Source organism: Musa acuminata, chromosome BXJ3-2, assembly GCF_036884655.1.
Source record: "Musa acuminata AAA Group cultivar baxijiao chromosome BXJ3-2, Cavendish_Baxijiao_AAA, whole genome shotgun sequence".
NCBI lineage: Eukaryota > Viridiplantae > Streptophyta > Magnoliopsida > Zingiberales > Musaceae > Musa > Musa acuminata.
The window spans coordinates 32985330-33008652 of NC_088350.1; the positions used below are offsets into that span (position 1 = coordinate 32985330).

General features: G+C 36.9%; 2 protein-coding genes across 2 annotated transcripts; both read right to left on the reverse strand.

Moving 5' to 3' along the window:
- Positions 1 to 78: 78 nt before the first annotated feature.
- On the reverse strand, positions 79 to 9570 carry LOC103974441 (PHD finger protein ALFIN-LIKE 2). The gene is made up of 5 exons (XM_009389279.3): positions 9310 to 9570; positions 9198 to 9230; positions 8902 to 9124; positions 733 to 853; positions 79 to 659 (listed from the first exon to the last, which is right to left on the reverse strand). The coding sequence occupies exons 1-5, from the start codon at positions 9407 to 9409 to the stop codon at positions 408 to 410; spliced, it is 729 nt and encodes a 242-aa protein (XP_009387554.1). The 5' UTR covers positions 9410 to 9570; the 3' UTR covers positions 79 to 407.
- Positions 9571 to 11590: 2020 nt separating this feature from the next.
- LOC135632069 (NF-X1-type zinc finger protein NFXL2-like) lies at positions 11591 to 22755 on the reverse strand. The gene is made up of 13 exons (XM_065140423.1): positions 21503 to 22755; positions 20035 to 20148; positions 19904 to 19959; positions 18607 to 18673; positions 17122 to 17214; positions 16920 to 17005; positions 16657 to 16819; positions 16351 to 16581; positions 15985 to 16175; positions 14383 to 14464; positions 12775 to 12981; positions 12003 to 12092; positions 11591 to 11915 (listed from the first exon to the last, which is right to left on the reverse strand). Exons 1-13 carry the CDS (start codon positions 22637 to 22639, stop codon positions 11751 to 11753), a joined length of 2682 nt encoding a protein of 893 aa, XP_064996495.1. The 5' UTR covers positions 22640 to 22755; the 3' UTR covers positions 11591 to 11750.
- Positions 22756 to 23323: the final 568 nt, after the last annotated feature.

Genomic DNA, 23323 nt, shown 5'->3' on the forward strand with positions numbered 1-23323 from the left:
ATCAAGCTGAGCACAGCTAATGATTACTTAAAATGACATGCGATGATTGCTACAAAGGCATCCCTACTAACTGAAATATACAGAGGAACTACACATGCAATTAATTACTAACCAGTTTGATAGAGCATGATACACAAAGTTCAATGCAGTTAGACTAACACACTTTGTCAGATGGAAGTATAAAATAAAAGAAGGATCGATGAGTGCTTGACTAATTAACTACAGCAACAGAGTAGACAAGCATGGAGTCATAAATGTAAATATGGATTTCTCGGACCATAGTCGAATTCTGTTTCAGATGAAGGTAGCATTTGCATAGGCCCTACCACTAGCAGTTATCGAGAAACCAAGTTTCAAGGACTTAACTCTTTGGTTTGCCATTGGAGGAGGAGTGCTGGCAGTAGTTCTTACTGCCTTCCTTTCTTTGAACTGCAACTCGGGCACTTGTATTGCTTTATGCTCTCAGCTTTTGCAGGAGTTATCTTCACGCACTTGCCATGGAACCACCTTTCACATACATCACATGCAATCCAAAACTCATCCGCACTGTAGCTTCCACCACAAGCTCCACAGAGTGTTTCGCTGTGTTCGTCGTCGTCTTCACCGTAACCCTCATCAGCTGTTTTCGAGTTGCTTTTTATCTGGCCATCACTGGTGCGCTATGGGGAAGTAGTTATTGGGCAAGGATTAGGAAGGGAAGCAGAGACATGTGAGAGATTCAAAAATCATTACCTTGGTTGCCGTTTTAGATTTGCTTCCACTGTCCATGCTAGACTTCTCTCTTGATTGTCTCCTGTCTGAAACCACTTCGAAGACAGATGGAAGCTCATTGATCATGCTAAACAAGCGTTTCCTGTTGGCATGGAGGACAAAAAGATGTTTTGTTGTCAAATACAAAGTAATCAATTAGAGTACTGAGCTTCAGTGCTCGTATTTGATGCAATTCATCTTAAATCATGTTTTTCTTTTTACTGCCAAGACATGTAGCTTATCTGAAAGTCCAACAACCAACTAGAGATGTCTTAACAATTAAAAATGAGTGACTTGTGACTGCTGGAGAGATTATTGTCACAAACTTTGACACGACTTTCATCCCTAGAAAGAAACTAATGAATGCAACAATACCCATTTGGTCAAAGATATCTAACATGATGAACTTCAGTACTAGCAACTTTTCTTTTTCAAGTGGTTTTCCTACTAACATCCAATAAGCTCATGGCATCAACGTAAATTTCACTATGAAAACTCTTCCAATTGTGATGTCAGCTATTGAATATAGAGACAGTGACCGTTTAAATTTTAACAAGAACAGAAGAAAAAAAAATGCCAAATGATATCATGCATATTTTCTAGAACTTGCCAACGAAGCAAGAATGCTAAACACTTGCAATGACAGATACTCAGTGGGGGATAGGCTGCTTCACCATTAATCAACATTCTGAGTGCTCCCATCTGGACCTAATTCAGTCCAAAAGATAAATTCTACCTCATTGTAAGTAATTTGTGACACCAAGTAAATTGCACATATAATTCTACCTTATTGTGAGTAATTTCTGACACCAAGTAAATTGCACATGTACATGAACTTTTATTTGTTCTTTCAGCAAAGTCCTGCAGAAACCAAGGCAAAGAGAAACTAGACAAGCTGGAGCACAATTGTGGCATATATTTTGAACGACCAGTAGCTAGGACAAGGAATGCTAAACAAGATAACCAATAGATAATGACTGGAGAATGTCAAAGTATGAGCAGCTAAGACAATACTGTTTTCAGCTAAATGCCATCATCAGCATTTTGTCTTTGTATATTAGTATCAGACCGACAGCATATATGATGCTCTTCATGCCTGGAAAACTAGGAATCACAATGATATTTAGCTGAGGAAATGCATACAATCTAATGAATTACATTCAAATAAATCAGAATTCCCAAGTTTAGAAAATCAATCAATTTGGCTCAGGATCAGTGAGATGAAACTCAAAACCATCCTTGTCCAATCCAGAACACTAGAATTGGAGAAAAGGAAAAAGAAAAGAAAGATGGAAAAAATATAGCCATTTCAGCCTTGCAATGGCTGCGCTGAGGTGACACGGTTGCTTGGTGTGGTCATGTAACCATTATAGAGGGGTGATAGAGTATATAGAGGGGGTAACATGGTTGTTGCAGATGGTGGACTCCTCGATAAGTTCATAAATTTTTCTTATGAAAGGAACATTTTAGTGCAGTTTATATATAACATGAACTCAAGAACATAATAAAAACCCATATCTGGTAGTAGAAATTTTATGTCTTTTAAAGATCTTGGATTCAAGTCGAAACATGGTTCTTAATAGTTAATAGAATCATTCATGTTTTTCTATAATACATTTTCAGATCTCAAGTCAGTTAATTGCTGCTTTAAATATGAATGAGTACTTAAGATAACAAACTGGTTTCCAAGTCAATTAATCAACTAACTTTTTTTTTTTCTTTTTCTTTTTTTAACAATCATTTCAAACTAACTAGGATTATTTTTTCAAAAATCCGTTTAGACGAAGACTAAAACCAATATATGCTGTAACTTTAGCAAAGCAAGAGAAGTATTGAGAGTACCGTTAAGATAGACGAGACATTTCTGAAGGCATGAGTTTTAGATATCTTGGATCTATTAATAATTGGAAGGAAAGAAAGATCAATGAAAAAATTATTTCATAAAGACAAAACGAGATGACTAAAGTGATCATCAGGAGTCTTTTCTGATTGTTGCATGCTCTTTCCACTAAAAGAGAACTTCTAGACAGAAGTGGTCAAGCCAGATTTATTTAAAGGTCAAAATGTGTGATAGTTAGGAAACAACACATACAAAAAATTACTGCTGCTAAGATTAGGATGATGAAATGCATGTTAGGTATTTTGAGAATAAAAATTGTTTACATTCATGACAATTAGGTCAAGCTTTGATTTAAAAAAAAGATGAGTGAAAATTGTCCAAAATGATGTGAAGATAATCAAAAGAGATATGAATTCTCTGGTTAGATGCAAGTTGACTATGATTAGTAGTATGAGAAAAGATTGAAAAAACACCTAAAATAATCTTAATTGAAATAATGAAAACAGAATCGATTGTTCTTAGGATGACTAGTGATGTTGTCTTAAACACATCTTAATGACACAAAAAGATATATTTAGTTGACCCTAGATGGTTGCGGTCATTACGATTTATTGTTGTACAGGCAACTGAAACAATTTACATCAAGGATTGAAATTTCATACCGTATAGAAATTTTGAGACTTATTCGGTATGGTATGGAATAGTACTGTATACCGAGCGGTGTATTTTGGTATACCGCTCAGTATATATATATATATATATATATATATATATATATATATATATATATATATATAAACCGCTCGGTTTACCTCTATGCGGGGCAACGTCACCTCTCTTCTTGGGCAACGTCGCAGGTAAAAAAAAATATTACAACGTCGCCTCCCTTCCCGGGCGACGTCGCAGATTAAAATAAAAAATTACGACATCACCTCCCTTCTCAGGCAACATCGCCGAGGCGACGTCGTAGATTAAAAAAAAAATTTGCAGGCGACGCCACCCGAGAAGAGAAGAAACAAAAAAAAAATCTTCGCCTCTCCGCCCCGCGACGCCGATGCCTCTTCTCTTGCGCACATATGAGAAGTCGCCGACGCACGAGGAGGAGAGCGGCGATCTCCAGGTTCTCCCTTTTTTTTCTTATTTCTTTCTTCCCCTTCTCCCTCTTCTTTCTCTCCCTCGGTCACCGTCGATGATAATGCCTCAATTGACAGTACTGCTCGGTAGCGAGCGGTCCGTGTAACGATCTGCTGATGGACCGATACATATTACCCGATACCGACGGTATCATTCGGTATTGCAGACCTTAGTTTGCATAACAAAATATGATAAAGGTAGCAAAAAGAGATACAATTCAAAATTGGACATATTTTTCATCATACTGTGAGAAATACTAGTACTTCAACATTAATTAAGTCATGATAAATAGAGACATCAGACAAGGTGTAAAGATAAACCTTAACAGCATATGCAGTTTTTGTATATAGACATGATGATAAAGAATAAGCCGATCCATAGTAAATCAGTAGTCAGCTAAAAAGAATTTTCCATTGAACATGTTATTAAAGCAGGAACAATAATTTTGAACTGTCTAATAATGCTCAGACCTTATTGGATACACAAGAAATAACAATTATGGCCACATTGCATGATAACATTGGTGCCTAAAACAAAAGATCAATCAGGTATTAACTTTTGATTACAGGCAGCAACTGCAACACAACCTCCAACTTAGAATATTCCAAGAATTTGAACCTATTAGCTACATAAGCACCATTAATTCACCATGCTTCAGCAAAAGTTGATCCAGATGACTAATGTCTTATATGACTGTGTTCAAAATCACTGCATCATTCAATATGGATATCTCAAAGTTATACTATTTTCATTTTTTTTTCCAAGAGCGTCATGTTATACCACTCACCATTTAAAATCCCATTGGCAGAACTCTTTCAGAATTTGCAGACATTGAATGAGTGCATTGACCAATTTCCGAATCAAGGATAGAAATTTGGAAGCTTCAAGATGAAAAAAAAAGGCCCTCGATTAATTTACCAAATAGTAAATTGGCAGTTCCCATCTTTGACAGTGACTAATTAAATGTTCTCAGCCACCACATATAAAGGTTGGCTGACATATGAAAATAAGTATATGTGCCACTTGATGCACAAGAAATGTCCTCGAAAGATATCATAGAGCTGAATTTTGCATCTTTCCAAAGAAAATGTCACTTCATATGCCATAAATGTTCATAGTTTTTCCGAGAGTCAAAAAATAGGTAGCATTACCCCCACTATTCTGCACTCAATATGTTGAAGCATCAAGTTCTAATTTCTCAAAATCATTATAAAAATCCATAAAAATCGATAAGAAAATTGAATGGAAAAGGGATGAATCTATAAAATACTTATATTAACCTTATTTAAAATAATCATAATTATATAGCCCTAGTAGCATTTATTAAGTAACAATGAATGATGATCTATATCTAGGTCATTTTACACCAAGATTAGGAATCTCAATTTTTGTGTTATGATGCAACTTGAACCCATAACAGGCCTTTAAAGCTTCAGCTTGAATGAAGGCCCCAACCTGCCCTGTTTTAGGACTGTTTGACCCTTTATTTAGTTTAAGTACAGTGGCGCACACTTGAATGGGCCAACTAGAGTATGTAATTGTAACCTAGGTGGTGATGCGGAGACTTTTAAAGCTTGCTTTCAGGTTAATCTTGATCAATACAGCAGCTGGCACATCTGATATCTCACTTCAACTGGAAGTCTTGTAGTGTCTTGTTCCCTTGAGAACTTCACTAGAGAAGAGAAATTAGAGAGGTAAGGATGAAAGAGACCTTACCACATCAAACAAGAGAAAATATACCTGTTTGGTCTGAAAATAGGGCCATGGGTTAGTCAGTCCATAGGCTTTCTAATACTGTTTATAACTTGTAATTTTGAAGAAAACTCTAAATAATGAAAGAATAAGACCAGTTAGGATTTGGGACAAAAGTAACCCCATCTCCATATGAAGTGTCATGATCAAGAGGCATGCATGGATTTTGTTCTCTCTTTTAACTTTCATTTAATTTTGCTAGTTTAGATTAACTAGATTAGCCTCTTAGCTTCTTCTCATTGTTTCCTATTAGTCTATTCTGGTCCACAAATTTCTCTTTAGTAGGTTCACCTTGAAGACAAAACTGTGGTAGTTTGCCAACCAATATAAGATGATACATTTGGTGCCATGGGACAGCTACTTTCTAAAGACTTTCAGCAAAAGAGGGGCAATGGTACAAAAGCAGAAATTTTAATAGAATTTGACAGAGAAAACACCATCCAGAATCCAGCTCTGAATAAGAACTTCATAAACAGAACAGTGTAGGTAAAATGGAGACTGGACTAAAGAATGAAATCCACTAAGTTCAGAGGAGAAATAGGGTTATTCAAGGAACCAAATAAGTAAACAAAACCAAAGCGAAACATTCAGGGAGACCATTTATCATGACTTGTTGCCTTCCCATGTGAAAAAATGAGCTCTCCCAAAGGCCCATTTATTTCACCAAAATTGAACCATCTACTGGACTTCAATGAAAGTAGCCTGTGATCTTGTGTTTGGTTACCAAATGAACTAGAACTAGATCCAGAATGACATAAGTTTAGAGAAAATGGAGTTGGTTGGAGGAAGATTGAAAGTCATTTGCAGAAAGTGGGAATGACAGACTGGTCTAATTTAGCTTTGCGGAACTCCGCAATCCACACCATCCTCCTTTTCGCCACATGCTATAGGCTGCTCCACCTCCTTCCTCCTGGACCTCTTTGTGCCAAGCCACTCCTGTGATTTTTTTCTGCTCCTAAACCCACAGGCACTGTGGCCTCGCCTTGCAGGCAGCCTCCTTCCACCCGGCACCTCTAGATCCCTTGAAGAGTCTTGGTAGAGAGTGATCAGATTCTCCTAGATCACTGTTATTTTTTGAAGATCTGAAAAGACTGTTCATCTTGCTCAATTCTATTCTAAATCTGATGGACATTTGGAAGCGACATAAATACTTGATGTTTCTCCTTTTGTTTTGATCTTTCTTGCTCAAAACATCAAGCATATTTTCTTGATTCATCTAAAGTTGTGAAAATTATTTGTTATTCTGGTTCAGATTTGAGATTCAGTTTCAAGAGCATATTCCAATTATGGTAGTATGAATTATTAAACTATTTAATATTATTTAATCATGATTTCTAATTAAACCTGTGGTTGACTGGTTGATCCACCTTAGTGACGTGATTCTTGGCCAAGTTGCTGCCACCTTAGTGACGTGATTCTTGGCCAAGTTGCTGCCCAATTCAACCCTGATAACTATGGGTAAAACAGTGAAGATAGGAAAAAGAAATAATAATGCATAGTGGAGGATAAGATTCAAGTGGTTCAGGCAACAGGTCCACGTCCAAAGAAAACCTACCACTAAATCCGATAGAAATGCTCCATTTTCACAATTCTAGGGCCAAGCAAATGTGGACACTTCCAACATATTTAAGGTAATGCAAATTCAATGTGTGCAAAAGAAACCATCAAAAGCCAGTTTCGTATAACGGAACTAAACTTCATCTTGCACTACCCTTTGTTGATTATAGAATAATCTTGTAGAGGGTCTTCATGAATACTTAAGGTACCTCCAATCATCAAATTTATATTAATAAATGGAAACTTCAAATTTTATCTTTAAACAACCTAATCTCAAGTGCATTAGCAAGTTTAGTTTCAGCCCGAGGTACCGAAACCAAATCAATACCAACTGAAGCTATCGAGGGATCATTTTTAAGTTGTTTCAGAATGTTGACTGAAACAAAAACCTCTAGAAACTGTTAGGACCTTTTTTCTGAGCTTTTGAATAATGTTTATTGAGTCCATTTAGTTCAGTTGTTTATTGAGTCGTTTTGGTTCAGTTAGAGTCAGGTAGAGGTTTATTTAATATTTATTTATTATTAGAGTCCAAGTCCAAGTGGATTCTGGGTGAAACTCTATAAATAGTGATGTAACCATTTCTTTTCGAAATCAATCAATCAGTTAATCAATGAAATGTTATTCCACTCTGTGGACAAACCCTAGGAGGCCGATCCCCTCGAAGTGATCAAGGAGGGCTGATCCCCTCGAAGCGATCAAGGAGGCCGATCCCCTCGAAGCGATCATTATCATTCCCTTTTCCCCCCTTTCTTCCACGATAAGACTTTAAGGTCTTATCATTTGGTATCAGAGCGACGATAAAACTTTAGGGTCTTATCATTTGGTATCAGAGCATCTCCATTTTTTCGATTCCTTTTACGATAAGACCTTAGGGTCTTATCAGAAACTTAGTTGCAAATGCTACTTGCATTTATTGGTCCTTCTCAAACAAGTACTGACCTGATTGATTCATTTTCATGCACACAGACCTTTATAACTTAAAGGTCATATTTATAATAAACCATGAATCATGAAACAAAATCAAAAGTTGCCTGTGCCTTTGATTCCTCAACACTTTGTTCAAACCAGCTTATATAAACATTCTTCAAGCAGATGAAACAACAACAATCATTTTAGACAGCAAATATCCAAATGCATCTCAGTTTTAAACAGGCCATCCTTCAAAAGTTGATGAATTTCAAAGAACAGTTATTTATTCAGATGGCTCTATGAAATGATTCAACATGATATATTGAAAACTGAAAAAAATGAAAGTTCAGTCAGGATAACAATCAGGACAACAGTGGCAAGGAAAGTTTCGTATCAGCCTAACTGGCTGGCTACAAATTAGGAGGTCTGTATCACACTTTACGATTCACAGAAACAAAAAAACAAATCCCTGAATATCCTTCAAAGTTGAAAAATCTAGACAATAGGGTAAAGAACAGAAAGAAAAAAAGACAAATGGCATGCTGTTTGATTACAATTTGGGAAAGAAAAATCAACAGAAAAGGCAAATAAAAGTTATATGGGCATTAAAATCAGCTAATTACATCAGAAAATAAAACTGGCCAACAAGAACATTTCTGTGGAGGGAAACAATTCTCTGTGACAATCATCAGAGATCTCACATCTTTCATATATTTCCTACCTACATATCCATCATCATGACCAGTAAAATTAAACTATAGTGGCATCGAGTCTCTAGTGTTATTTTTTTTCTTTGGTCCATCCTATAACCGTATCAAACAGCAGTCAAACTAGCCAATGTATCGATCCTGCATTAACAGATATATGACCTACACCCCCAAACCATCTGTACCTACTTTCTACTCAATGCCGCAACATATGAGCATACGAAACATACGACGAGAGAATCAAACTCGCACCTCTCGTTGCGGTTGAGGCGCGCCCCAAGATAGAAAGCAACAGACAAGAGCCAGGAATCGCTGTGCACGGCGATGAGCGAGAGCCAGTCCCTTCGTTCCATTCCATCCCTCGCGAAATTGATCCCTAGGGCCGGCTCCGGCAGCTCCGGCGGCACCTCCTCCGCCGGGAGGTTCACCTCCCACGAGTCGTTGGGGTGACCGTACAAGCACAAGTTCTCCTTCTCTGCGCCACCAACATATCCGGTCAAGAAACGAATCAGGTCGGATCTGCGCGGAAAAGGCCAAAGGAGACTCACCCGGATCGCATTGGGCGTAGAACTCATCGACATCTGAGAAGTCATCAACAGGCCAGTCAGCCAAGGAGGAAGAAGGAGAAGAAGAAAGGGATCAAGAGAAGGGGAAGAGGACCGTTGGTGAGGGCACGGATGATGCCGGCGCGGCGGCCGCTGTAGTCCTTATAGATCTCTTCGACGGAGCGAGGGGCGGAGGAGATGGAGCCGACTTCCATGGCGGCGGAGGCTGAGATTGAGATCGGAGGCTCACCGATTTGGTGACTATCGGTCGATGGAAGAAGACGTTCGGGTGGAATGCATGCAGAGAGCGGAGAAGACGAGCGAAGTGGAGAGAGAGAGAGAGAGAGAGAGAGAGAGAGAAAGGGTGGGGTTGGAGATTGCCCTTTCGCTTTGCTAATTATTAAATGCGTTTTTCTCCTATCTCTTTTGTTAATGTAATATTAATAAAATAAAATGCATTTAATTGCTAATAAAATAAGATGCATTCACAGAAATAATATAGTAATATAGTTGTGTGGATTATGTGACAGTGATGGGTTTAAATCAGAGTTGATGCCAACTTTATCACAAATTTCCTCTAAGAAAATAATTTTAATCTTATTATCTCACATATTACATATAATTATATAATTTGGTATGGATAATTTTTCTAAAAAAAACCCATATTTTAGGTATTTTTCAATCGATATCTCTATGTTGCTTTTTTTTTTCAAAACCCATTGATTTTAAAATATCAAAATTACCGATTTTAAAAAATTTACATTTGAATCCTTATAGTTATAATTATGAAAGTAAAATATCTAACTCCGTTTATCATGTCATTGGTTTTATTAACGAAAACATAAAAATAATTAGCAAAAAAGATAATTTTAATATTTCAATTGATGATGATGGACGACATCGATAGTAGCATACAACAACGTTGCTGGGGTTCATGGATGACTGTTGTGAATGAGAAAAGCGATAACGAGAGATGAGGACCGTTGGACAATTACGTTAGTGCCAATGCACATGCGGAGGAGCCCTTTAGCAACTCAGCAACTACAATGACATCAATGCAGATGTAGAGCGACCCTCACCCCTTTCACCATTATTCTTCTCATACACAATAACTGCTCGTGATCCCTAACGATATTGTCATTCATCACCACCGACGTCGTCCACCACTATCAACTTAAATATTAAATGGACGACGTCGTCCACCACCACCGTCCATTTATTCTAATGTCGTCGATTTCACTAATGAAAAAAATAAATTAATTGGTAAAAATATAATTTAAATATTCTAATTAATGATGATGAACGATATCAATGGTGGCGAACGACAATGTCATTGGGGGTCATGGGTGACTGTGGATGAGAAGAGTGACAACGAGAGGTAAGAGCCGTTAGACAATTGTGTCGGTACCAATGCAAATGTTGAGTAGCCCTTTAGTTGCTCAACGATAACTGTAACGATGCTAATACAGATGCAGAACGACCCTCACCTCTCACCATTATTCTTCTCATTCACATCAATCACTCGTGACCCCTAACGACATTGTTATTTGCTATCATCGACGTCGTCCGTCATCATAAACTTAAACATTAAAATTATCTTTTTATCCATTATTTTTATACTTCCGTCAATAAAATCGATAATATTTTGATAAATAAAATTAAGATGTTTCACTTTAATAACTATAGAATTTTATATAAATTTTTTTAAGTTTAAGAATTAAGATACTAAAGAGATCTAACTATAATTAATCAATAAGAATAACACTACTAAAATAAAAATAAAAAATTAACTTATTACAATGTTTCAACTACCATAATAAAAATACTATAAAATCTACCCACTATAAACACTATCGAAAATACAGTAAACAACCTATTCGCATCAGATGAAAGCTTTTGTAGCATTTTTATTAGCTGTATTTTGTTAAAAGATTTTATAGTATTTTTATTAGCTGCATTTTGTAAAATGACCTATAAAAATATACTGTAAACAAAAATACAGTATACTGTATTTTTATTAGCTGTGTAAAATGACCTATAAAAGTATACTGTAAACAAAAAACAGTATACTGAAATTGCTACAAATACTAAGTATGAGGTTCAAACCAATTGAAATAATTAGCTATGATCAAAATTTTACTTGTAAGCTTAAGAGAGGGTGGTGTTCAGTTGCCTATAAAAAATATCAAAGCAGTTAATCAGAACTTGATATATATAATGATTGATTACAATATAAGACCATATAATTTTTCTGATATATATAAACAAAGATTTACCATATGACATGATATCCCAACAGCCTCAAAGCATAAAATAATGAAAGTTTGGTCTGTTATGTGATGGGACCATTAATAGTATGGGCTTAAGGCACATTGAGGCAATCAACATCAAACATCTTCAACATTCAAGATCAGCATACTCACATTATTGCATTTTATAGCTAAAATGCTGATGTGCTATTCCAATTTTTGTCATTTTACACACAGCTAATAAGCTTTTATTCCAACTATTTGGGGACGGGTGGAGACTTGAAACCAAGTCCTTGTTCTCCTTTAATTAAAATCTAGGAACAGCAGTTCTTCTATGCAGTCTTTGTTCCTCCATTTCATTCATCCAATCCGAGAGCAGGAAAAGACCCTTGTAACCATAGTAAACACTTGCAATGATCACCATAAATATCAGACTAATGATAAGACCTCGCTGTATGGTGGACTTAATTATCTGTAAAAGAAAGGAAAAAGAAATATTTGATCTCGTGACTTTCAACCTGTAAAAGATGACAAGAGTATTAGGGTACAAATAAGTCACCTGGAACTTTGAGGCTTGTCTGGCTTCTTGAATGCGTTCGCGTCTCCTCCTGCGCTTGGAAACACTTGCTACTTGCACAATTGGGTGCTCCTGAAAGAAAGTAGGCTAAATATGTGGACATTTCAAGATAGATTACAGTTCTCCACTGAATGCTCATATTGAAAGAACTCATGGAAAAAAAGGAGAGCAGATTTTTTATGGTATTCTCGATACATCATGGCTTAACAACAAACTAGCAAGAAGCTGCTGATTTTGAAATGCAACAATGTCATGACCTTTTTGTTGAAATGAATTGCTATATAGTTCTCTAACAAGAGATTTTTGCAAGAAAACAAGATTTTAGAACAATGCTGGGTGGTGGGGAACTTAGTTGAATGTTCTCATCATCACAGGATGCTACTTATGTGCACATGCAAAGAGTAGCAAATGTATTTATGTATCACAATCAATTGTTACATATCCAACACTAGAGCTAATACCTGTGTAACTTTGGTGCCTCCACAAATAATCTCTGAAAAATTAAACAAGAAATTTCCACAAGAACATATGTATATGTATATATACATATACATATATATGTATGTGTGTGTGTGTGTGCACGCGCATTCAAGTTTTAAAAGGAACCTTCTTGAGTAAGAAGTATATTGTTTTATATATTTTGATAAATCACTACTTCCACAAATAAGTTTGCATAAGCAGTTAAGAAGAAAACATTTTAACATATGAAAAACTATGAGATAGAAAACTTATAGTGGCAATCAACAGTTTGTACCTTGGTCTCATTAGCTTTACGGTGCTGCAATTCAGATTTCACAACATTGGCTTTATTTTCACATTCTGTACTGCATGCAAGAATACCAACTCCAAACTGATTTTTTGGAATATCTTTTGGATCACGACCAGAACTGCGGTATGCTTTTAGGACTTCTTGACATAGCCACTCCTTCTTCAGATTGTTACATGCACAACGGACATTCACCTAGAAAGATATTATCGACACAAAAAAAAGAGGTTAAAAAGAAAAGTAGCTAAGATGCTTATGAGAAAGTGATTTGAAAAGAAGGTTGCAACTTGAAATTGTCTTAGCCTCTTAGGACACATCTGATGAAAGAGGAAGAACATTAAGCAGAATGCACATTAATTTCCCATAGAACTCCTTATCGTTTTTAACTGAAAATTATTTGTATTGCAGTATCTTTTCCACATTATCCAAATGGAAACAAGTAACTAGTAGCCCATGACACGACTTAAAGGTTCAGTCCAAAAACCATACTGCTCCTTGAGAGAATCAGTATGGTTGACTGTTCCATGTATCATATGGTCCTGTGACGATCATGAAGTCAAAGGAGGAGAACGAGGAGATGAAGTCAAAGAAGAGGAGGAGAACGAGGAGAAGATGAGAGAGGAGGAGGCGGACAAGGAGAAGATGTGATGATACATAACAGTAGGAGGAGGCGACACAAAGGGAAGGAGGAGACAGCAGCAATGATGGCAGGAAGGTGAAGGAGGCAAGGAGGGAAAGAGATAAAGAGAAGGAGAGATGGAGGGAGAGAAATAGAGAAGAAAAGAATAAAAAAGGGATAACAACTGTGACAGCTGTCATAAATAAAAAAGAAATATATTGGTGCCTGATTGTGTGCTTATTGCCTTGTACCGAAGAGTTTATCAGGCCATACAACTTTAACTTCTTCATCTTTCCTTAGTCTCCTTATTGTTAATAAATATATTTTTATCTTCATTTTACTGCATCTAATATTACCTACGTCCCTATTGTTTCTTTCATAGCTTTAACAATTCAAAGTATATCCTTATGCTGACAGTTGATTAGAACAATTCAAAAACTGAACTAGCGATACGTCAACACCTCTACCATGGGTCAGCATAGCATGACCGATACTTCAACATGATACATTCTGCCCTATGCCACTCAGCATAGCAAACTTAGCCACATAAGAGTGCAACCATCAAAGTATTTAGTTAGAGAAAAGACAGAAGAATGTACTCAATGTGACAAAAAAAATCTTAAGCCACCAGTGGTTCTCCCCAAAATTCGAAGAATGCTACTGTATAACAGATGCTCTCAGAAAACTATTGGTACTAACTAATGTAATTCCTTTTCTTAAAACAAACTCCATATATATTGCCTCTGTATGCAGTATAAAGTTCTTTTGACTCGATATAGAGTACAATCATGAATCCTGCAACAAACCACTATATTACATTATCTGTGTGTTTGCTTCTAATAGTTCACACCTCGCCTAAAGCAACCCAGTGCATTACTAGTATCTAATAAATCTTAACTTGTTGTGTTTGTTAATTCTATTAATAAATATCACCATAGAAAAGAAGCCAGAAGACACAATAGATACCAAATCTTTACCTTTTTGTTGCAGTGATCAACTGATGGGCATTGACCAGGATGGCATATTTCAGAGCATAAGTGAGGGCAGTTTGGTAACTTTCTGCAAATGTAAAATTCCATCATCAGGATTACATTGGAAAACAGTCAGTTTAAGCAAAAAATAAACTGATACCATATTATATGATCATGTGACAATGAAAGCAAAACCTATTTTCATTCATCATATTGAAGATGAAAATAACGAAGCAATAGAAATAACGGGTTAATGTAACCACCACCTCAAATAGGAGGCTATATCGCATCCAACCGACATAGGGAGCAAATATAGATCTGCTTAAACATTACTTAATGTAAAGTCTTAAAGTGATAGAAATTGTGCAAATCATTCCCAAATTATGACACGACAAGACCCAACATTTCTCCAGAAGATGATATATTTAATTTATGGTGCTCATGATAATACACATGCTATTCCAAGTGTTCTATTTCCCTCTGATATATCACTTTTCTTAATATGAAATCCAACTCCAAATTCTTGATTCTTGGACACTCATCTCACATCCCATATTTACTCGAACCTCTTCGCTGATCTCCATCTGATTGAATGCCATTGCTCAAAGAAACCTCCCTTTTTTTCTCCACGGCAACAGAATTCTATCTCCACCTTCCACATAACATTTCTAAGCATATATTCCCACATGTATGTTCCTCTAGTTCACTGACAATGTACTCAGTTTCCACAAAATAAAAATCAATGAGTCCTAGATAACTAGAATAGTCACTGTAGAATATCTAATAATAGCCTATTGAGGTATTAAATATACAATTTCAGACTTAAGTCATACAATCTAGATATTGTTCTATCCCTAAAGGATAATAAAGCATATGCTAATACCATTTTCAAACAATATAAGACTTAAACAAATTTTAATTGATTGCATATAGTAGTCAATTCATCATGTAAAGAAAGCATCAATTTAGCTATAGTGGTTTGTCACAAATGGCCCCTCTCAATGAGATGGCATCTTGCTGGATTAGTTAATGCATAATCTAAGAGTGGGCATGATTAGGTCTGAGTTTGATCGTGCTCAAAGCTCAGCTCAAAATTAAAGTCAAGTATAAACACTAATCAAGCCCTAGAAATATAAGAAGTAATTATGCCAAATTAAGTGCGATTTCAAATAGAGCCGAAGATGAGTCCAAGTCAAATAGCTAGATAAGTGATGATACTCAAATTCAGTCAAACATAATTCATGCCCTGAAGCACTGCACTTTGCTCATTAATAAAATGTAACTTACAAAACACTTCTTTATGGAGGTGAGAATCGATAATTGTGAATTTAAAAAAAATTATAAACTTCAAAAACTAAGTTCTACAAGGTTGACTGTGCATGGTCTTCAATTACAAATGACATGCACTGCATTAAAGCTACCAAAATATCATAACTAGGTGTACTTTATGTTTGCTCAGGAAACACAAAACTACACGAATCAAATTAGATGGTAATTACAACCAACTAGATCCTAACAAGGAAAGCAAGATACCAAGTAATCTCAGAGCAGCAAACGGCAAAACTTTCAACCTTGTAAAGGAACTAACAAATAGTATATACAACTTACCTGTGACATGGGCCACCACATGAACGTATTCTTTGTTGCTCCTCATTGCTTAAGCTGTTATAGTGTATGCACTCAAAAGCATGCACCATGGTACCACAGTGGCATGAACGCTTTACAAGGACCTTGCAAGAGGGACATTCACTGGAATGACATGGTAGAGGACAAGGATGTGGGCATGAAGGCTCCCTAACCTAAAGGACATACACAAGAACAACAAATTGAGATTTAGTAACAAATCACTTCAAGTGACAAAATAGTCGTTCTTTCCTGCACTCAAGTTTTCAGTTCAAGAAAACATTGAAGTACTAACTAAAAGAACAGAAATGCCTTAGTGAAGGTAATGGGATAAACAGAAGGTTGTTAAACCTTTTGGCAAGGAAGAAAGCAATCTTCACATGGTTCTCCTTGCTTAGTGACAGCATTTAACAGCAATTGATCTTGTTTTTCAGTATTAGAGTCTCCCTGTCCATACTGATCCAAGTTTGATGTCTGATTCTTCAGCACATGACAGGGTTTGGTGCAGTAATGGTTGCCACAGGAAAGAAGATTTCCACATAAGTTCTGACAGGAAAACCGTCTCTTACTGTGGCAAAGCATCTAGAAAAAAGGGGCCAAGTTAGAAAACATGAAATTAGCAGCATGATGAGGAAATCTGAGAAAAGAAAAACATACTGCACGTTCTTCTCCAATATGTCGGCCAAAGCATGGAACCCATATGACTTCCTTGCAAGGAGGGCATGGTGATCCAGGTGCACACTCTAGATGCTTATTTAATTTTTTTTTTGTTGGTTTCAATGTGAACTCTGGGTTTGGAGGCGGAACAGGTCCATGACATCTAAAAGAAAAAAGAATAATAAAATTAGTAATCTAGAAGTAGTGGAGATTATTTAAGACAAGTCGACTTTCACATGAATAACTTGCAAACTTAAACAAACCTCTCTTTACATTTATGTTCACAAGAAAGTTCATCACCACATTCTAATCGACAAGGTGGGCAAGCTCCATAGTGGCATTTGTGGGACTGCCAAAATGAACAAAAAATTCATGTGGAACTTGATATAATTTTGAATTATATTGTGATTCTTAAAACACAATCTTGTAAGTTGTATATCGAACCAAATGAAGCAAGGACTTTACCCGGCATTCAGACTTGTGTCTACAAAGACGAGATATACGACATGGCCTAGAACATTTGGGTGGCTTTTGATTCTTTTCTGTGCCACAAGGTACCTGAATAATTATATCGAAGAAATATTAGCATAAAAAGGCAAAATTTCACAAAAATATTGAAGTTGTCATGTTTAGGTATTACCATATTTCAAACTTTGTAGCTAATAATTTGATGGAACATTATCATTAAGTCAGAATGACATGTATTTTTTCTATTTGTTGAAAAAGGGAAAACTATTTCCACTCTGTCTATTTATCACGACATGTTGATCATTTTAGAAACAGTAATACATAGAAATCTAAGTATTATTTGGAGCAAAAAAAGATGTTTATATTCATATATATCTCATGCACACAAGATACCATAGATATAGACTCTCTTCTTGCATATGTAAGGCTACACCCTCCTCAGACTTGCATAGGTAAGTTTTGATCTCAACACCTGCAACTAATCTATATCTCACAAACTTGCTAAGCACATGCTCTTATATGAATCAAGAATATTTAAATATTTCTTTATAGTTTCTAGTAAAGTCCTTTTAAGTCTCCCTTTAACTTTCATGCCACTAATACTAATTATCTCACTTCATCTGACCAAGGCATCTATAGGACTCATTAGAATATGATCATACCATTTTAGATGATTCTCGCTTATTTTGCATTCTATTATGGCTATGCTTGATTGTTCGCAAGTTAATATTTTTTTTCTATGTTTCCTCGTAGCTCAATACGTCCACTTGCTAAGTATTGATTGACACATGAAGACAAGATCTGCAATACCAAATGATACCGCCCGTACCGGGCGGTATGGGCTGGCCCGTCAGCAGACTGGTACACGGACCGCCCGCTACCGAGCAGTACCGTCGATTGAGGCATTATCATCAAAGGTGACCAAGGGAGAAGAAAGAAGAGGGAGAAGGGGAAGAAAGAAATAGGAAAAACAGGAAGAACCTGGAGATCGCCGCTCTCCTCCTCGTCTATCGGCGACTTCTCATCCGTGCGTGATAGAAGAGGCATCGGTGTCGTAAGGTGGAGAGAAGTGAAGATTTTTTTTTTCTTCTCTTCTCAAGCGACATCGCCGAGGCGACGTCGCAATTTTTTTATTTTAATCTGCAACATCACCTGAGAAGAGAGACGAGCAATTTTTTTTTTTAATCTGCGATGTCGCCCCGCATAGAGGTAAACCGAGTAGTTTACTCCTATATATATATATATATATATATATATATATATATATATATATATATATATATATATATATATATATATATATCGAGCGATATATCGAAATATACCACTTGGTATACAGTACTGTAATGAATAAGTCTCGAAATTTTGGTACGGTATGAAATTTCAATCCTTGTATGAAGATATAATTTCTACAATTTCCAATGATATGCAAATAAAATGAAAATGTAACATGGGATTTAAAATTCACGGTTTAATTATCACCTCAAACATAGTCTCTCCACATGAACATGAAATCGACACCATCAAGGGACAAGGAGCACATGCACCTCTAGAAAGAAAATGCAGACCAGGATTAGTGTTAAAACACCTTAAGTCACAATCACAACAAAAACAATATTCTGTTCAAGTATCTGAAATTGCTTGAACAGACACTGAAAGATAATGCAAATCATTAGGCTACTGGAAAAGAGCATCACAAAATACTAACAACAACAGGTCCCTTGATGAAAAATGGATAACATGTTACAATGTTTAAAACTAAGAATGTTCTTAAATTACTGGCTAGCATGATAAACGAAAAACAAGACAAATGAACATCCAGAGAATCTGTATCTCAAAAGTAAAAAAACAGAGAGGAATCTTTGTCAAAGTCAGCACACTACTATACTTAAGAGGTATGGCCCATTGATAAGTATAATATAATTTAGTTTAGTGATAAAGTGTTACATATTGGAATAAAGTTTCATAACACTCAAATGCCAGGGCTTCGTGCATACATACCTTCAAAAAGCTGGAATATATTTTTTATTCAATATATTTTTACTATCAAAGTGGTGAATTTAGATAGATTTGCTTCGAGGAAAATAACCATAAAACTTCAAGTCCAAAATTACACCAATATACTTCAAAAGAGCAAGTTTGGATCCAACAAGAAGCAGTACAAGAGAAATGTGTTTTTTATAATCAGCAAGATTAAAATTTTCATATAGACATTAAAATTATTTTTTTAAGTATACTTCCTTCAAAGGCGGCGATCCCCTTAAAAACAGCATGCATGCAAGGAATCTGACATTGTGAAATATATACATGGAACTATGGAAGTATGCAAATTAAAACTTAAAAGGAATATAAATGCAAATGTGGGGACTCATTGAGGTACACATAAAAAAATACTTTTGACACTGAGGCAATTTTTTGCGTTTAAATATATAAAGAAGAATAGGTAGCAATAAACATTGATCTATGATGTACTCTTGTGACTGACGAAGGAACTTCATAAACAGGATTGCTTCTTGTGTAATTAAAACACTTTCCATTCTACTGCTTCCCTTGAACAATATGTTAAATGACTGTAGAGTTATTTATTTATACAACTTTATATGAGCATATGAAATTAATCATATATTGTGCTATTGCTTTCCCTTTGCAGTTTGCCCCATTATAAGATAAGTTTACCATGACAAATCAACAAGAGACAAATAAAATCATAAATCCATCCAAACAGTGAACAATGTCATCAATGGGACACAGAGAAAGATACTAATACTAATCGAAGTACCTGTGACATGGTGAGGGGCATTTGTGGTTGTTGCATCTGAGCTTCCTGCTACATATCTGAAGTTTTGGTTAACGAGCATTTCTACATATTATTAAAGGAAAAAGGCCATAAGAAAATTCTGTTTCACACACCTCTGGGCAAGGTGGGCAATCACCATCACAGCAACGGCGCTTGCATGCATGGCGTCCACAATCCCTCACCTGCTGACATTTTCTCTCGCAGACCAAATCTTGATAGCAAGGAACCTAGATTAGGTCAGGGTTTAATTGTGCAATTTCAGCTACTATATACATGTATACTTGGTTTACCACAAATTTTCTATAGATTATTTGGAATTGAATCAACTTGTTCAAGAATAATTTAGAATTGATCATATTCAGAAATGTTTTGATAAATGATACTACAAGAACATAAACATATTAATGAACCTATCATGAATTAATTCAATGATACTAATTACCATAAGAATTAGAAGGTTACTACAGGTGGAGAAAATTACTGTTACCAGTAATTTGTGAGATTAAGCTCTCCATCACTTCATCACAGTTACTATAACCCTATGCCTTGGCTAATACTGCCATTAATGGGCTATGCCCAGATTCAGTAAACCTAAAAATTCAGATCTTGACAAAAAGAATGTGAATCTACACCTTAAACTGACCATTATCGCTATCAAGATATTGTTCTAAGTTGTCTTCCAATTCCCAAGGGCTTTATTCCACAGGTCACTAAGGTGTACATTAGCCCCTAGCACCACAAATTTGCAAAAGCACCTTTCTATTCTATCAACTAAGCTTTTATCCAAGAGATATCTTTCCATCTCTTTGCAACTTTTTCCTGATAATTGTAGAAAATTAATAGATCACAAAACCATAGCTTTTGCCTATCAATCATTATTAGCAACTCATTTCCCTTATGGTTGTGGTTCATATTTTTTTGCTAACTCCAATGTTATTGTAGCCAATGTTTTACCTTGTAATTAGATTTATCACTAAACAATTTGCTGATTCAATCAGCACTAACTCATCTGCTAACAACACACACAGTTGCAGGTCAGTTTGTTGATAAAAAAGACTACATGCTAAGTGCTAAAATTTTAAAATATTCAGTTTCCATAAACAACTATTTCTGATGTTTCTGAAGCTCTTTTATACATGTTCAAAAGCTTCAGTAAACTAACCATGCACAATTTGGTCTTTGCGGTCCAAGAAACCCTTGTATTTCACCATTGCATGACACCAAGAGAATTTCACGACAGCTAATTCAAGGTTAAACTCATGAAGGAAATACTTAACTTTTTGTAGCTGTCAGGGTTAAAGAATCCAATTCATATGAATGACATCAAATATGAGTCCTTTATTCCACAACACTACCCTCGGCAACTATAAAATGTCAAAGAAGTCTGTGTTAGTTTAACTTTCGCGGCATTGCCACGAGCATGCAATTTTATGGCCTCAGATATACATAAAATAGTTTTTTTTAATTCACTGAAGTTCATTACCACTATAAGCAGGAACATTACACCGGAACAGCAATAAAATATCCATAATGCTGCACAAGCTTTAAGAAAAGAAGCCTATGACTTTATTAACTACCAACCTCCTTTTTCAAACCCCCACATCTGCAAGACTTCATGACAACCATCCTACAAGTCTCGACGCATGGCCCACGGTGGCACCTCTCATGACACCGATGAATCTTGCAACTCAGCTTTTTCTCACATGTGGATCCACATGTAGGCACATCCATGTCACAAGAAACACCCTTGTACTCCTTCTTCCCGCATGGGCAAGTCCTCCTTCCCTGAAGTGGGCAATCCCCACAAGGCCCAGAGTGACAACCTCGGTCACACACATGCTTGCCGCATCCAAGCATGCCAGTGCACCGTGCGTCACAACGGAATTCCCTCTCTGAGCACTCCCTCTCCTCCTTGGTCTTTCCACAGGCGCAGCTATACACCTCCCTGACCTGACATGGCGGACAGGGCCCCTCATGGCACCTCTCTGGGCATCGATGCGTCTGACAAGGTAATGGTTTGGGGCAGGGCTTGTTGCAAGAGAACAGCTTTTGCGCACAACGGCGCACGTCTTCTCGTGACCCACAGAAGCAGCGGGAGCTGACAAGCTTGGGGCACGGTGGACAGGGACCGGGGTGGCAGAGGAGTAGACAACGATGGCCACATTGACCACGGAGGGGGCGGTCACAGACTTCTCCACAAGAATGTGGCAGGATCCACGGATCTGCGGGCGGGTCCTCAACCTTGCCGCAGAAGCAAAGATAAGATCTAGGAATCTGGGTTCTCGGGTAGGGGAGGCGGCACTTGGGGCAGGGCCAATCCGAAGAGGCAGCGGCGGCGGCAGCTGGGGAGGTGGCGGAGGGCGGGCGGTGAGACGACTGTTGAGCCCAGCTCTGGATGCAAATAAGGTGGAAAAGGGCGTGGCAGCCGGAAGCGCACGACCAGGTGGGGTCGCCGGGGCGGACGCGCTCGAGGCAGATGAGGCACGAGACCAGGGGGCCGCGCCCGGCGGCGGAGGCGAGGAAAGATCGGATCTTCGACAGATCCGGCGAGGCCCGTCCTGAGATCTGGAGGTAGGCAGCAAATATGGAGTCCTCAAGGGCCGCTCCGCGGCCAGCGGCCTCGTCCCCGTCGCTTCCGCTGGCGTCGGAATCGGAGAAGATGAGTTGGGAAGCGGGATCGGGTGTCGGCGGTGGTCGAGATCGAGCGGCGGCGGCCATTAGTGACGAGGAACCGCGCGGCTTTGGATCGCCGGCGAAGGGAAGCGAAAACGCCGGTCTCGCGAGCAATCGAGCCAGCCCCAGAATTTATAGAATTCTTCCGGAGCAGGTCGCTTCGGTTCAAGTTGCTTTATGTAGCGTTAATATATATAGGTTAGGTTTTCGGACATATACATTAAAATGATCTAAATATATCAACATTTGGTTTATAAAAATTGAAAGGAATATATCGTAAAATTTGCATTCATGTAAAAATAGTTTTCTTTTATATTATTGAACCTTTTTGATGTCTTTAGATCCTTTTTTTTTTTTTTCAACAAAGGATAAGATAGGCTATTCGATATCTCCAAATTTGTACGATCAAGATTTAAGACTTTATTTTTTGCTAAGTCTATTTGATATTTATTTGATATGTAAGTTTTTTTCTATGATGATTTTATATTTCAATAAAACTATATCAAATATATATTTTTTACATCTCAAAGATTAACTATTGTAATTGATGATTAATATCAATTAAGATGAGATTTAAGAAAAATACTAATAATTAACTTTTTTGTAATTGATATATGAGTTTCAATAGAAAATTATACATTTGGTATCTCATTGTAGACTATCTTAAGAGGTACCTAAAATTTACAGTTGATCAGACTACTCTTTTGACAATGCAAACATCAAATTGTA